This window comes from Coturnix japonica, chromosome 6, assembly GCF_001577835.2.
Source record: "Coturnix japonica isolate 7356 chromosome 6, Coturnix japonica 2.1, whole genome shotgun sequence".
Classification (NCBI taxonomy): Eukaryota; Metazoa; Chordata; class Aves; order Galliformes; family Phasianidae; genus Coturnix; species Coturnix japonica.
The window spans coordinates 1,520,945-1,534,465 of NC_029521.1; the positions used below are offsets into that span (position 1 = coordinate 1,520,945).

Sequence of the window (13,521 nt, forward strand, 5' to 3'; positions counted from 1 at the left end):
CACCTTGCTTTGTCTGCCTCGAGCTGTACCAAGAACCAAAGAGAGAGCTGAGCTCTGCTGAAAGGCATGTGATGTGCCAAGCAGCAGAAAGCAGAAAGGCTGGGTAAGGAAGTTCCTCGCCAGCCTGGTTTCATGTGACCCGAACAGCTCAAGGGGATATGCGTGACAACTGAACCGAATCCATCTCCAGCCAGCAGCAGAAGCTGGAAATGTACCCAGGGTTGAAATGCGAGCGAGATCAACCGGGGTATCTGTCTGGACATGGTATTTATTCAGTATTTTTGGAAATGAAATTTGAGTGCAACAGATTATACAGATGGGGCTGCTTTTGAAAAGAATACAGATTATCCAGAGGGGGCTGGGAGAAAGCAGGCAAGTGAAATTAGTGGTAGAAGAGAGGCAAGAAGGGGATAGTGGGTATGTAGTGAGCTCTGAAAAACAGCAAGGACGTGGAAGAAGTGGGAATAGACATCTGCCACCTTCTTAAGTACGTGCAAGGAAATTCTTCCCTAGGAAGGACTTGGCTTGAGCAGCTGGGGGTGGAAACCCTCTCCCTGCCCCACCAGGGTCTGGCCCAGTCTGTCACCGTAGGGTTGTCACCCAGGGACGTGACTCTTAAGCCCAGCTAATCCTGAGGCATAGCAGCATCTGGGGCACTGCTGAGTAACCAAGGAATTAGGCTCCAAATAAAGCTGCCCCTGCTGTGTGTGCATGGTGGACAGCACATGTGCTGCCACAAAGCAGTGGCACATTAAGGAGTGGGGGAATCGCTGCAAAATTTGAAAGGAGAAACCAACACTTGCAGGTAACAGGAGGAGCTACCGCTAATCCCACATGCAGTTCAGTGATTTTTAGCCACCTTATGTAGAAAGGCCAATGCTCAGTAAGCAGCCTGTAGTACAGTAGGGCAGGGAGTTCCTCAGCTTTATTCTGCACTGTTAAATCATTGCTTGTGCTTATTTTCAGTTCTACTGCCTGGGCTCCCTCCTGTAAGAATGCAAGAGAGCTCCTGGGACAAACAGTCATTTCCCATTTAGATTTTTCACATTGTAATTGAAATTGTGGCTCCCAGTGATTATTTATTTCTTTGAGTTCTGTTGAACCTCTTTTGCCTGTTCCAAAAGCCTGGATACATGGGGTATAAAGAATAAAGTAAGAGGCTGCTTTTTGTTTCAAGATTGATCACTTACATACGCTTCGTGATTCTGAGTAACTGGCACTTGAAATCTGGACTACAAACCAAGTGCTGTGAGGAGGCAGAATCTGTGTCCTGATAAAGAAGACACTGTAGAAGACTCATTTCAGGATGAAAACAAGATGCGGTATTTTGTTGGTGTTGCTTTTTCATCTCTCCTGGAATAGATAATAAAAGTTAATTCCTGGTGCTGAATAACAGCTCTTGGAACTTCTGCCAAACAAAACTTTCCCCTTGTAAAAATCTTTAAGTGATTAAATTGCAAACAAATGAAAGAAAAGGTAGAGAGGGTGATTCGTAAACAGATTTCTTACCTTGTGTCATAATTTCCAATGGCAGTCAATGTGAGACAGCGAAGTCTCCTGGAAAGCACTTGGTTGACCAAGCCCAGCCTAGTTCTGGAGTCTGCTACATTAATGAAGGTACACTTTGGACCACCACATTAAGGCAGACTGTCTTATAGACATAGATGTATCTTGGTGAATTCTCAGACCTGGAACCGAGTTGTTTGTGGTGCAGTAGTGTATGCAGTCTTCATGGCAACTGCATGTAGGTGGTACGTTTTGCACTACAATGAGAGATACCAACCTAACCCTAGGCAAATTCTTACTGTTATATGGGATAGAATTGTTAAAAGTTAACTTTTCAGAATCCTCGATTAAAATCTCAGTGTATTCTAAGGGATCACAAATTGTAAAAGGGACTTTGCAAGATGGAAGCTCTGGATTAAAATCAGATGTCTGATATGACTGTACACAGCACATTCCAAACAGAGCCATCACACCATGAAAGGAGGAGTGTTTCAATCAGCTCATCCATACAAAATGCCATATTATGACCAGGTAACTGTGTACACAGCTGAGTACTGGCTTCAATGCATTGGAAATGAGACAACAAACAGCATTACTGTTCTCTTGGTAGCTGTTGTATTTTCCATGGAAATAAATAGGGACATTACTGTCAGAGCAGCCTACCTAATTGGGTAAGCTAGCTTAAGGTGCCCTAAAATTCCTTGTTGAATTCAAACTTTGATATTTGAGCCAACAAAATGACACTTGATGCTACACGACTTTATATACTAATTTACTAAGCACCTTGTTAAGCTTTCAGGCTCAGTAACCTGCAGATGAATTTTTGAACCTGAATTTATGCCTGAGAATACATCTGTGACACAAGATAATCTGCAAGTTTTCCTTTATGGTTAGTACTTAAATTCCATTCAGATGCAATCTATAAATTAAACAGCAGACTAGAAGACAATTCAGGCTAGAGATTTTAAAAGCCTTTTGCCTCCGAAATGTTACCAAGAGCCAAACTTGTGGGACAGAAGGCCAAAAACACATCCATAAAACAAAAATGAAGTCCTAAAACTCTGGGAACATTCCCAGATGAATTAATCCATGTATATTTCTCTTGAACAGACTCATCTGACACAAAAGTGAATTCCTTTCTCACTCAGAAATGTCCTTCAATTTGATTTTCAGGCATTAGTTCTGCTAGATACTGGTAATAGCAAAAAAGCAACATATATATAGAAGGATGTGTGAGTGTGTCTATACACATACATACATTCCTATGTATTCTGCATCAAGGCTTGCTCAGCCTCGTAATTCAAATTACTTATACTGCATGGCAGGCTTTCTGTTAACCAAACGCAATGCTGCAGTGAGAAAGGAACCCAATCACTGGCTGGAAGAAAAGTATATCATTTTATGCATGTGGGGTTTTTCCCTTCAAATTACAGCCATTTTAACTTTTCACCTTTGATTTCTATTGGATTGATTGAACACTAGTGAAGTTGAAAAAGAAAATCCAAGTTGAGATATTTATCCAAGTGGCAGCTCCACAATTAAACACAAACTCTTTGGTGCACCTTTGGCTCAAATCTTTTTTCCTAGTACAGCATCCTTTCTCACAGTCTTTATTCCTTATTTTCAGTGTGAAGAAGACATTCAATCCCTTTAAAAGTGATAGAAAGTTCTAGAACAGGAACAAATGTGTGAACTCACTCACCCAATCAGCACTGTACTGCTGTGTTAGGACACAACCGCAGGGTCAGCTTTGCAGTTAGAATGGGAATCGCTTAATCCATTCCATACTCCAGGTGAACGCTCTTCCTCCTCACTTAGGATAAATATTAAATGCAGAGACAACTAAATCTTATAACGCAGAATATTGATCAATAATTCCTACATTGAACAGCAAATCTAAATACAACTCCTAGTTCTTTCAATTACTCCAAAAATAAAGAAGCCATCAGTGCTGCATCACTAGGTGTTACACTGCTAAACTTACTATTTGTGTTCATCCAGCACTGAATCTTCTCAGTATCTTCACATCACCTCAGAGATTAAAACTTTAAGACTATGTAGTGAGTGTCAATGGAAATATGTTCTGTTGTCTAAGCAGCTCTTTTATTTCTTAGTAACCTGGCTTTCAAAAGCACATTTCAAGTAATTCTTTGGCCTTTACTTCCAAGCAGGTGAAATACAAATTCAACATTTAATCAGGGGTTGGAGGCTTAGTGAGACGGCTTGGACAACAGGAGTTGAAAGATATTAACGTATGTTCCTTCCAAAGTTAAGGCATTTTCTCTAATACAGTTCTTTGCTCCCACCGAGTCTGAATGACTCCTTGCAACATCCTCTGCATCACCAGGTAGTGCCCACTGTCACAGACAGGTGTCATACCAAGCTTGGCAGCCTGAAACTTAACCTACAGCACTAACTCAAGGTCAGTTTCCACAGCTGGAATTAAGATCTCTGTGGCATTAGTAAATCAATCTACCTTTGGATAAGGACTTAAAGCAGTTGTTGCATTATTTATAAAGGTTTCACTCTCACTTACAGTAAGACTATCTACACCTATTGATGCTGCTAATGTCTTAATAAACCAGAGTTCCTTGGACATGGGACCTGCAGGACAGGAAGAATAGAATGTGTGAAGGGCTTCTGTCCCGTGTAGCTAAAAGAACCCTTTTATCCAAAGGTGAAATAAAATATCACACAGAAAGGTGAAGCAGCAGTAAGCAAGAATTACATTGGCCTGGTTTTGAAAACATTTAGCAAATAGATTCAGGGCAAATTCCAGCTTCATCGTCTTTAAAAATGAAGCAGTTAACAAGTTTTTGAAGTATTATCTTGCAAGGAAAACCCTGATGCAGCAACTTTTTTCCTTTACCTTTTGAACTCAAGTACGTGTCTGTTTCCCTTGAATAAGGTAAAGGCTTGAATAAGGAAAGCAACAAACCGTCCGCTGAAAGAGGCACATGGGTTTGCCTGGTAACAGTCCCACTGACTAAATATGTTTTGACTTCCTTACTCCAAGTAATTGCTGATGTCCAAAAAGAGAAAATGAGGGAAGACACTGTACTTGCTGGAGGATCTGATACCAAAAATATCCATATCGAGTCATTGAAGTATTTGAGAATGAAAACATCACTCATGGCAAAAAAAAGTCTGTTAGGATATCCTATGGCAGGTCCCACCATCATTTTATCCACATGGAAGCAGCCATATAGCAATGACACAGTCCTGTAGAACCGCAGTATTCCAGCTGTGCACTTGGCACAGGTGCTCAGCTTTGAGAACAAGAACAAAGCTTTTATACCTTTGTGATCACTGTCCAATCTTCTACTTAGAATCAATCTGCTGCCAGCGCAAAACCTACTCCATTAGGGCAGCTTGAGAAATTATCTCCAGCACTACAGCCTGCTTTTACATTAAGCTTACAATAAATTGGTGCTGCACAGATCATGCCAGCCTGAGTCATTATGCAAAAACCTTGCATTTTACAACAGTCTGAAAGCTAAATAATCTATGTGAACAGATTACTCCCAAATCTATAGAAGCCTCAGCGGATGTCTTCGCAAAGCACCCACATGTAACATCTCCATTTCACACCTAGTGACAAAACCCAGAGGAAATATTGATTTCACTAGAGGTTACAATTATTATTATTATTATTTTTAAACCCTTGTCTATGTAAAGCTTTATCTACTATTAACAGTGGCACATTCTAGTAACATCCTCTTCCAGATCTCAACCTCCAGCAGGATCCCTTTACAGCGCAGCAATTCAATTCCATTATGCTGATGCTCATTAACAGCAGCAATGAGATGGCACAAATCTAAATCATCTTTTCTACAGCTCAGGACTTTCTGCACCTCATTCTTGTATCGTATCAGTTAATAAAAATCCATAGAAAAAAAACTCCATCCTTAACAAATTAAAGCATCATTCAGATTGATGTACAGAACAACTCAATTCAACTGCTTTTGTGCTGAAGAAAAGAGCCATTTACATCCTTCATAATGTAAGAAGTATCACTACAACAAGACCTGCTCGATTTCTCTGTACATTTTTGTTACTCTAATTACAGCTCTTCAGAACTGCCATGTCCCTTCAGCTGAAAGATCAATAGCAACTTGTGTGGAGATCTCCAATAACGCCTCAAGATTCAGTACAGCTTCTCCAGAACAGTTCAAGCTCGGCTGGTTCGATAAATCAGAGCGTGGGGGTCCAGGCACTGAATTCTGACATCCCATCACACCAACGTGAAACAATGCACTCCTCTACTTACTGCATGCTTTGCATTTGACAATTTACCTGCTGCTGCCTTCTTTCTGCAGTCACTCAGGGGAGTGCTTTATTACATGTTAAAAGACAAGATATGTATTGAAAGTAGCAATTTTATTTGAGTTAAAATTATTTACAAAAACCCAAAGACATACTTCATGAAACTGGTACAAACTATTTTTCCTGCCGTTGGCTTTTGCTCCAAAGATCACAGCTGAGAAATACTGTATAAAATAAAAATAGGATTGGATTCAGAAAAGTACTCTACCGTTCTAATTTCCAATTGAGATTATTTACACAAATATTTACAATGGAAAAAAAGTTACTTTAAAACTTTAATTTGCAAGTTGGCCTCAAGTACCCTTTAACGCAGAGTTATTTGAGGGTCTAACACACAAAAATGCACTGCAGTTCACAGGGTGATTTCTCCCCCCACCCTCAAAGAGAAAAAAAAAACCAAGAAATCTGCATTTGTCAGTGCTTGACAATTAGTTACATTAAAAAAAAACCTGTTAAACACTGAGGTAAATCAATTCCCAAAAGGTTACCAGTGTAACAAAGAAAGGCAGTTGTCCCTGATTTCCCCTTCACCACATATGTTGCTCTCACCCCACGGAAACTCTATAATCGTTTTGAAATCCCACTTCAAATGAGAAGTTCTTAAATCAGAAGGATGGATGGACAAAATATTCACGAGCTTCCTCTCAATACGGATGGTTTACATACAGCTTTTGCCTCTCGGTACTCAATTGTTTAGGTTCAGCTTTGTTTTTAAAGCCAAGGGAACACAACCTCAAAGTCTTTTCTGAGTTACACTGATACGCTAAATTTTAGAAGGTGATGAGAGAAAACGCAAAAAGTATGACCAACATAGGAATTGTGCCGCTAATCAGTTACTTCCTTACAGAATTCTCAACAATCTGCATTATCAAAAATAGGAAGACATAGAAGGCAGCCACTGTATGTAAAAAATTTACAGCTGGCACTGATACAAAAGCACAAGTTCGTAACTTTATACACGGAGATAACAAGATCTAAAAGCAGGTTAGATTTCCTGTTACTTCCCCCTCATTATACATAGAACTAATATTTTTATGGCTTCAAGTTTTACAAATTCAATGGAATAACATGATTTAACTATCTATACAGGTATTTAAAAATGTGATGAAGCAGATCTCAGAACAGTCTGCAAGTATTCAAGACCAGCTTAATAAAAATAATTACCAATTCTGTTGGTCTGAATAACGAGTGCAAGAAAAAAATATTAAAGAAACACAAGTAATGTATTTTCTGGGATTTCTTGTTCCATTTAAGTCTTCAAACACAATGCTCTGCTGTGAACTAGACCTCAGACTGAACAAAATCTTAGCTATATCAGCAATTTAAGGCTTTGCGTTGTATGCATTTAAACTTTGACATACTACAGAAGGATGAAATAGAAAGATTATGTCAGCTGGAAACATTAATCCCCATTGGTGTTTTAGCCTCTTCAAAATCCTTCCCCCTACAACATCCAAATTCTTTGTATCAAGCATTACAAAATACATCTCGAGCACTTCCTTGAAACTAATCTAAACAGCATTTCAGTTTCCGCTTGTTAGAAGTGTAAACTGCCCTGGGAATGAAGATTTCCCTCCCCCCACCCAACCCCAGTCCCACCCCCCCTTCTTTTTTTTTTCCTTAAACAGGGCACAATTTTTATTTCCTTTGTGGATAACACACCCTCTCAAATGGCTTTATGTATTTATGGGTTTGCATGCATCTTGGAATTACAAAGTGTTATGGTCTTACTAGGTTACAGTACATGGGCCATGACAGTTTTAGAACTGAGAAATAGTTCAACGACCTAATTTCAATCAAAACAGTATAAAAAATAAACTATCCAATCCTCACCTCTTTGGATTCCAACAAATTTTAAATATAGACAGTAGTTAAAATCACAAAAGTATTTAAAAATTTATATTTTACGATTTTGGAATAATCTAGTAATAAAAAAGCAAGAGCAAATTAAACTCAAATAGGAGCGGTGCTGCTGTCCAGAACTTCTTTATTAGAACATTTGATACCTCAGTAGCTAAGCTGCCTTTGCACCTGGCTGGCATGAAACAGTGGCTCAACAGTAAACAGCAGTTGCACTATCAGCAGCAAGTTTTCCCCTTGAAACTGGTCACGAACAAAGCAAGAAAAAAGATAGGGAGGATAAACCCTGCCAAAAATATTTAAATACTGCACTGCATCATAAACAGCATGGTTTCTTTATTTACTTTCCTCAGAACCTTTTTCCCCTCATTTTTGATAGTTGCAGATTGATGTAGTAACTGTCTTTTAGAAAATGCTGAATGCATGGTTAAGAGACCAGGTAGCCTTAAAAATCCGAACACGAATGACATAGATGAATGCTCTCGGTATATCCTTCAAGGACTTCTTTCATGACTTCTTTTGTCTAAGGGTAGCTCCAGCATTAGAGTGCTTGCAGCGGAAGTTAAGTATCTAGCAGTGTTCCAAGTATTCAATCACCCTAGAGATGGATTTCTGGCCTGTTGTTCCAACAGCACACTGGAAAATGTGACAGAAGACAAAGCACCAAGTGAGCATTTAGATAGCACCGCCTGAAAACATTCTAGGGCTACGCTCGTTTCAGAATTATAGGACTTAGAGATAGCAGTAAAAACAGTCAGAAAGAGGACTCGAGCATCTTCCTGATGAGTAACATTCAAGCGGAATGAAAGTAGCTCCTAATTAATACAATAGACAAATAAAAGACACAGAAATAGATCTTCAATAATTGCAAACATGGAAAATGACTCCAAGCTCTTCTGAAGCCCACTGAAAGAATCATAAAAGCTTCTAAAAACGTATGGGCTATTATAGCAGATGACAAAACTACAGTAATCTCTATTTTCATATATCTAAAATAGGTAGTACTTACGGTAAGATTCATAAAACTGAGAAATTTTTTGAGCATTTCAGTCATTATTGAGAAATCTCCTTCAGGTAAGTATTCCCTCACAGTAGTCACGTTGATCTAGGAAAAACAGAACTATTTTAAATTGGGAAATATTTTCCCAACACTGAGAGCCATGTGAGAAGCAGCAAGACAATTGTATTTATAGCATAATTAAGATGGCACTTTGCTATCATCTCTGTGATTCAAGGCTCTTTACATTTACAGAGTTTATTTCTAGGATACAGCAATTCCTGCAACCTTTTCTGGATTAAAGATTATTACCACCAAATCTCCCCATGGCCTAACCAGGTTACCAAGAACTGAAAAAAAATGACTGGGTTATTCTCCTGACACACAGAGAAGATCCCTTTACAATTAATAAGCTAAATAAATCTCAACACTTAACATCAGTATGACCCTACACACTATATTCATGTAAAGGTAATCAAGAAGCAAGTAGGATGTACAGAATAGCATGCAGAAGAATATATCCCTTCAGTTGAAACTACCCAGAAGGCAGGTCTGAGCCTCATTCTCATTTGAATGTCTATCTAATGCCACAGTTTGAAGTTTGCAGTTGCCAGAGTTCCATACTTCAGTATTACATTCAACTTCCTACTACGCATTTCCAATCTGAGGTAATCACCTTCAGCTTTTGTGGACCTGCACAATTTCATACAACTTCACTGGAAATAAAAATCAGACTAGGATGAAATAAACTAACAGGACGACATTAACTCACTCAGTGAAATTACTGAAAAAACAAAGCAAGCTTTTAGTTAAAAAAGTTGCAGGCAAGCCAATTTGCCTTCCCAAAGTAAGCTCATTTGTGGTCTAAGACTAACAATAAATGAGAGAGAGGCACAGAAAGATTAAAGACTCAAATCCAGTCTCCTTTGATAAATATACTAACACTCAGAATACTCGTACTGTATGGAACACCTCTGGCAACTTTCCACAGAACTACATACATCACTGTAGCCGAGTAAGTGCACTCGCTGAACCCTAATTTAATGAACCCATTTTGGTAATGCAAATTATTACTTCATTAAAAAATCTACTGGAGTTAAAGAGTGAGTTATTGACTTATTCCCTTACTGGACTCTCTTGGCAGAGACAGCCTAGAAGCAATGCTGTGTACGAGGCCACAATGCAGTCTTCCATGTGCTTCCCAGCATGCTGAAGAGCTGTAAAAAGAGACAACTCATGTATTGTATCCTCTAAGCAGCTGATATCTTCTACTGCTTTAAATAAAATCTTTCATCATCACTTTCCAGAATTCGATTTCCTCAAACAAAATGACTTTTTGCTTTGAGATTTCAGCAGCAAGAATCAAACTCCTTCCTTACTAACTTAGCAACACACATTCTCTGACAGGAAAACAGTGCTTGTTCCCTTTCAAGTCATTGCATTGTACTTTTATTACTGCAATGCACAAACTGCATGTTCAACACAACAAAATAAAATTACGCTTCCTGTAATGCTATAAGCCAATAAGATAGTAGCATCGGTGCATCTATTTCTCATGCTTCATCTCCGAGCTGCTCCCACCCACGCTCCGTAATAGTTTCACAAGAGAATATGCTGAAATCTCAACCCAGTGGACAGCAGACAGGAGGCAGAAGATAAATTAGGAATTTATGCCAAAAGAGACTTATCTATCATTTCTGAGCTCATCAAAACTACACAACATACCTTTATTAAGATCAAGTTCTTCATCATCTTCTTCCTTCTTATCTTTCTCTTCAGTACTATCCGACTTTTCTGTGGAGACCCACTGTATCTCCCCACTTGTTTCTTGCCACTCTCCACTCTTATCATGCTGAGCGGTAGGAGCTTCTTTAATCAGTTTATCTGTCTGGCTCTCAGCCAGCTGTGCCGCTCGCTCACGCTCAAGAAATAGCTGATGGGGAAAACATCAAAAGAACTTCTATTATAAATTAAACCCTAAACACATTAAACTGACTTGAAAGTTTATTTCCCCTTCACAATTCACCCCTTTAATACAGTTAGCCTTCAATACTATTCTTCGCGAAAGCCTTTTCTTCTTCAAAGGATAATCTGATTTATCACACTAATGCTGTGCTCTGCAGAAGAGACTTCCCACCCTCCCCAGCATTGAACCAATTGCCAGGCTTCTCTTGGCTGCCATAAATGCTTCATCATTTTCTTTGAGACGCCACTTGAAGACTAAAAATTGCCAAGATAGGTAAAAAGCCGGAATTCTGAAGTCATTTAAAATGACTGGAGCCATTTTAAGGCGAATGTAACTCAACGTGTTCTCATACTTCGCACTTACATCTTACAAACTACTTCCCACACCATATAACCATCAATTCTAATTATGACTTTGCAGAGCTGCGCACATTAATATATTTAATATTAATATCTTGATTATTGCTCTTTTTCCTCTGCTGCTGGGCAGTTATTTCACACAGTTCAATGGCATAACTGCTAAAAGCATCCATAAACTTATCACCACTTGGTAAAAAGGAGGTAAATCAGAATTCTTCTTTCCTTTTGTTTTACTTAGCACATCGGAACTCATTCACATTGGTTGATTTATATTTTGACAAGCAAGTCAATATAGCATCAAAGAATGCTGCTCCACATTCATGTTTGTTAGATTCATATTCATTGCTCTTATGGGAATATTGATGCAGCGTGATTTTTAAAAACGGTCTGAAACTCTCTTAAAAATGACACTTAGAAAAATCTTTGGAAGCAAAGCAGATAACACAACTTACAATTCTTACAGCTGTTTAAAAGCGCAACAAGAAATAAACCCCACAGGAGTGAGAAAGCTTAACAGAGCAGCTTCTGAAAGTCTGTATAAGACATCACCTTCTTTTACCTAGGAAGCTGTTTCTGTAAAGGTCAGTACTGAAAAACCCACGTTGTGAGCAGCTCCCCTCCTCCCTCTACAATGTTTTACATTCTCAGAATGCACAACAGAAGAAAATTCTGACAAAAATCTTCACTGCTGAGTTCTTCCTTCTTCCTTGAATTTCTGATAATAAAAAGCACATTTTTGGGTCTTTTCTTACCTGCACTAAAGCCTGAACAGCATCAATCTGTCCAGTTATCTTTAGGCTATCATCTCCTTCTCCCGAACAGAATGAGTCAAAAGAACAGGATGTTTCCATATTGACAAGACAGTGCCTGTTCCGAGCGCTGTATTCTACTAGATTGATCAGCAGACCCAGTCCCTGAAAGAATTGCACAGTCACACGTGAAAAAAACCCTAACAAAATATCCATCCAGATCAATGTCTTCTTCAGGCTTTATCTCTTGAGTATACATAACTTACTAGCACACGTCTATAGAACAGCTTGATAGACTGAGGGATCAGGATTTAGAGCAATATGAGCCAAGAATGAGAATCATGCATACAAGTTCCAGATCTTGCAGTTCTGAACTGTAATCATTCCACACATTCTTAAAGGTGAAGTTGCATTTCTTGATTAAGAAATACAGGGGTCCAACCTTCAGCGTCTATTTTTAAAAGGTCCTTCACATACACATGTTTAGTGTTATTACTTAGGACACAAAGACCTACTTTATGCCCACTGAGGTAAATCAGATAAAATTGTACTAAAAACATAACAAGCATAGTGCTTTTAAAAGTGACATCTGACAATGAGATATTACACAGTCTTATTAACCTAGGTCTCTCAATTCATCTACTTTTCCTATAAAACACATAGAAAATCGGCTCAAATCCTTCAGCAGCTTTTCCCTGGGCTGCACAGAGACCTTCTATAAGAACCTCACTAAGAGTACAGTCAATGGAGACTGTACAGACGGCTCCTTAATTTGGAACTGAAGCAGCTGAAGGCACAGTCAAACAGCAGAACATCTTATGCTAATGTAACAAATACAAGAGCTTACCAGCACCCGAATGTCAAATCTCTGTTCTTGAGGTAGGAACTTCGGAACATGAAGCACACAATTCATAGCCGTGCCTATCAGACCATCTTGTTCACCTGTTTTTGTACTACCCCATTCTGTAAATAGAAAGAGTTCCAGGGCTCGATTTAGAATATACTGCTTTTCATTACTGTAAGCTGATGGATAAAACCTTTTGGCCCTCTAGATGAGCTGTGCCCTCCTGGCCAAAGCAGAGATCTTTTTAACACTTAATACCTGCAATTATTCATCCCATTCTGAAAGATAACTAACTTATTGCTGTAAAGCAAGCACCCACCATGCATACATAAGAAAAAGGTTTACATTAATATATTATCTGATGCTGTAACAGAATCTGAACTTATTTGCTTTACCGTTATCATTTGTTAGGTTGAGCAAGACACCAATGATGGCTCTCATGCAGTCTTCCACTGCTTTACCCACGTGGTTAGTTACATTCTGGTGATGCAGGGGCTTATTGTCTGGTAAACAGATACTGTCTTCAGCACGGTTGTATCTCTGGATTAATTCCTCACAATGCTGCAATGCTCTGCAAAGAGAAGATACAGAACACAATTACCTGGACAACGTACTGAATCTTTCATCTTATATTTCATCAGGAAAACTACAAACATAGAACTTAACACAGAATTGTTTTATTCAAGTGCGCAGGAAGAAACGATTAACTATCGTTAATCCACATACTATCCATATCCACACCTATGAGGTATTCTGTAAGCTTAAGTAAAACTGTGAAATAAAAAACATGAAAGCTTAGCAAATGAAAGCATTAGCAAATGCTTAGAAGCCTGTGAATATTTTTAGTTGCCTGAAACTCAAACTGCCTTGGTTTTAAAGCTTGTTCTGGGGAACATGGTTTAGTGGGTATGGTG

The 13,521-nt window shown here is 38.8% G+C and overlaps 1 protein-coding gene across 3 annotated transcripts in view; it reads right to left on the reverse strand.

Moving 5' to 3' along the window:
- Positions 1 to 5,867: 5,867 nt before the first annotated feature.
- Positions 5,868 to 13,521, reverse strand: part of WAPL (WAPL cohesin release factor) — a 56,294-nt gene continuing 48,640 nt past the window's right edge. For all 3 annotated transcript variants that reach the window (XM_015866005.2, XM_015866006.2, XM_015866008.1), the window contains 7 exons: positions 13,003 to 13,178; positions 12,611 to 12,726; positions 11,767 to 11,928; positions 10,415 to 10,622; positions 9,818 to 9,906; positions 8,702 to 8,797; positions 5,868 to 8,328 (listed from right to left, as the gene is read on the reverse strand). In XM_015866005.2, the coding sequence (XP_015721491.1) occupies positions 8,263 to 8,328; positions 8,702 to 8,797; positions 9,818 to 9,906; positions 10,415 to 10,622; positions 11,767 to 11,928; positions 12,611 to 12,726; positions 13,003 to 13,178 (913 nt within the window). In that variant the 3' untranslated portion in view covers positions 5,868 to 8,262. The remainder of the gene's footprint in view (positions 8,329 to 8,701; positions 8,798 to 9,817; positions 9,907 to 10,414; positions 10,623 to 11,766; positions 11,929 to 12,610; positions 12,727 to 13,002; positions 13,179 to 13,521) is intronic.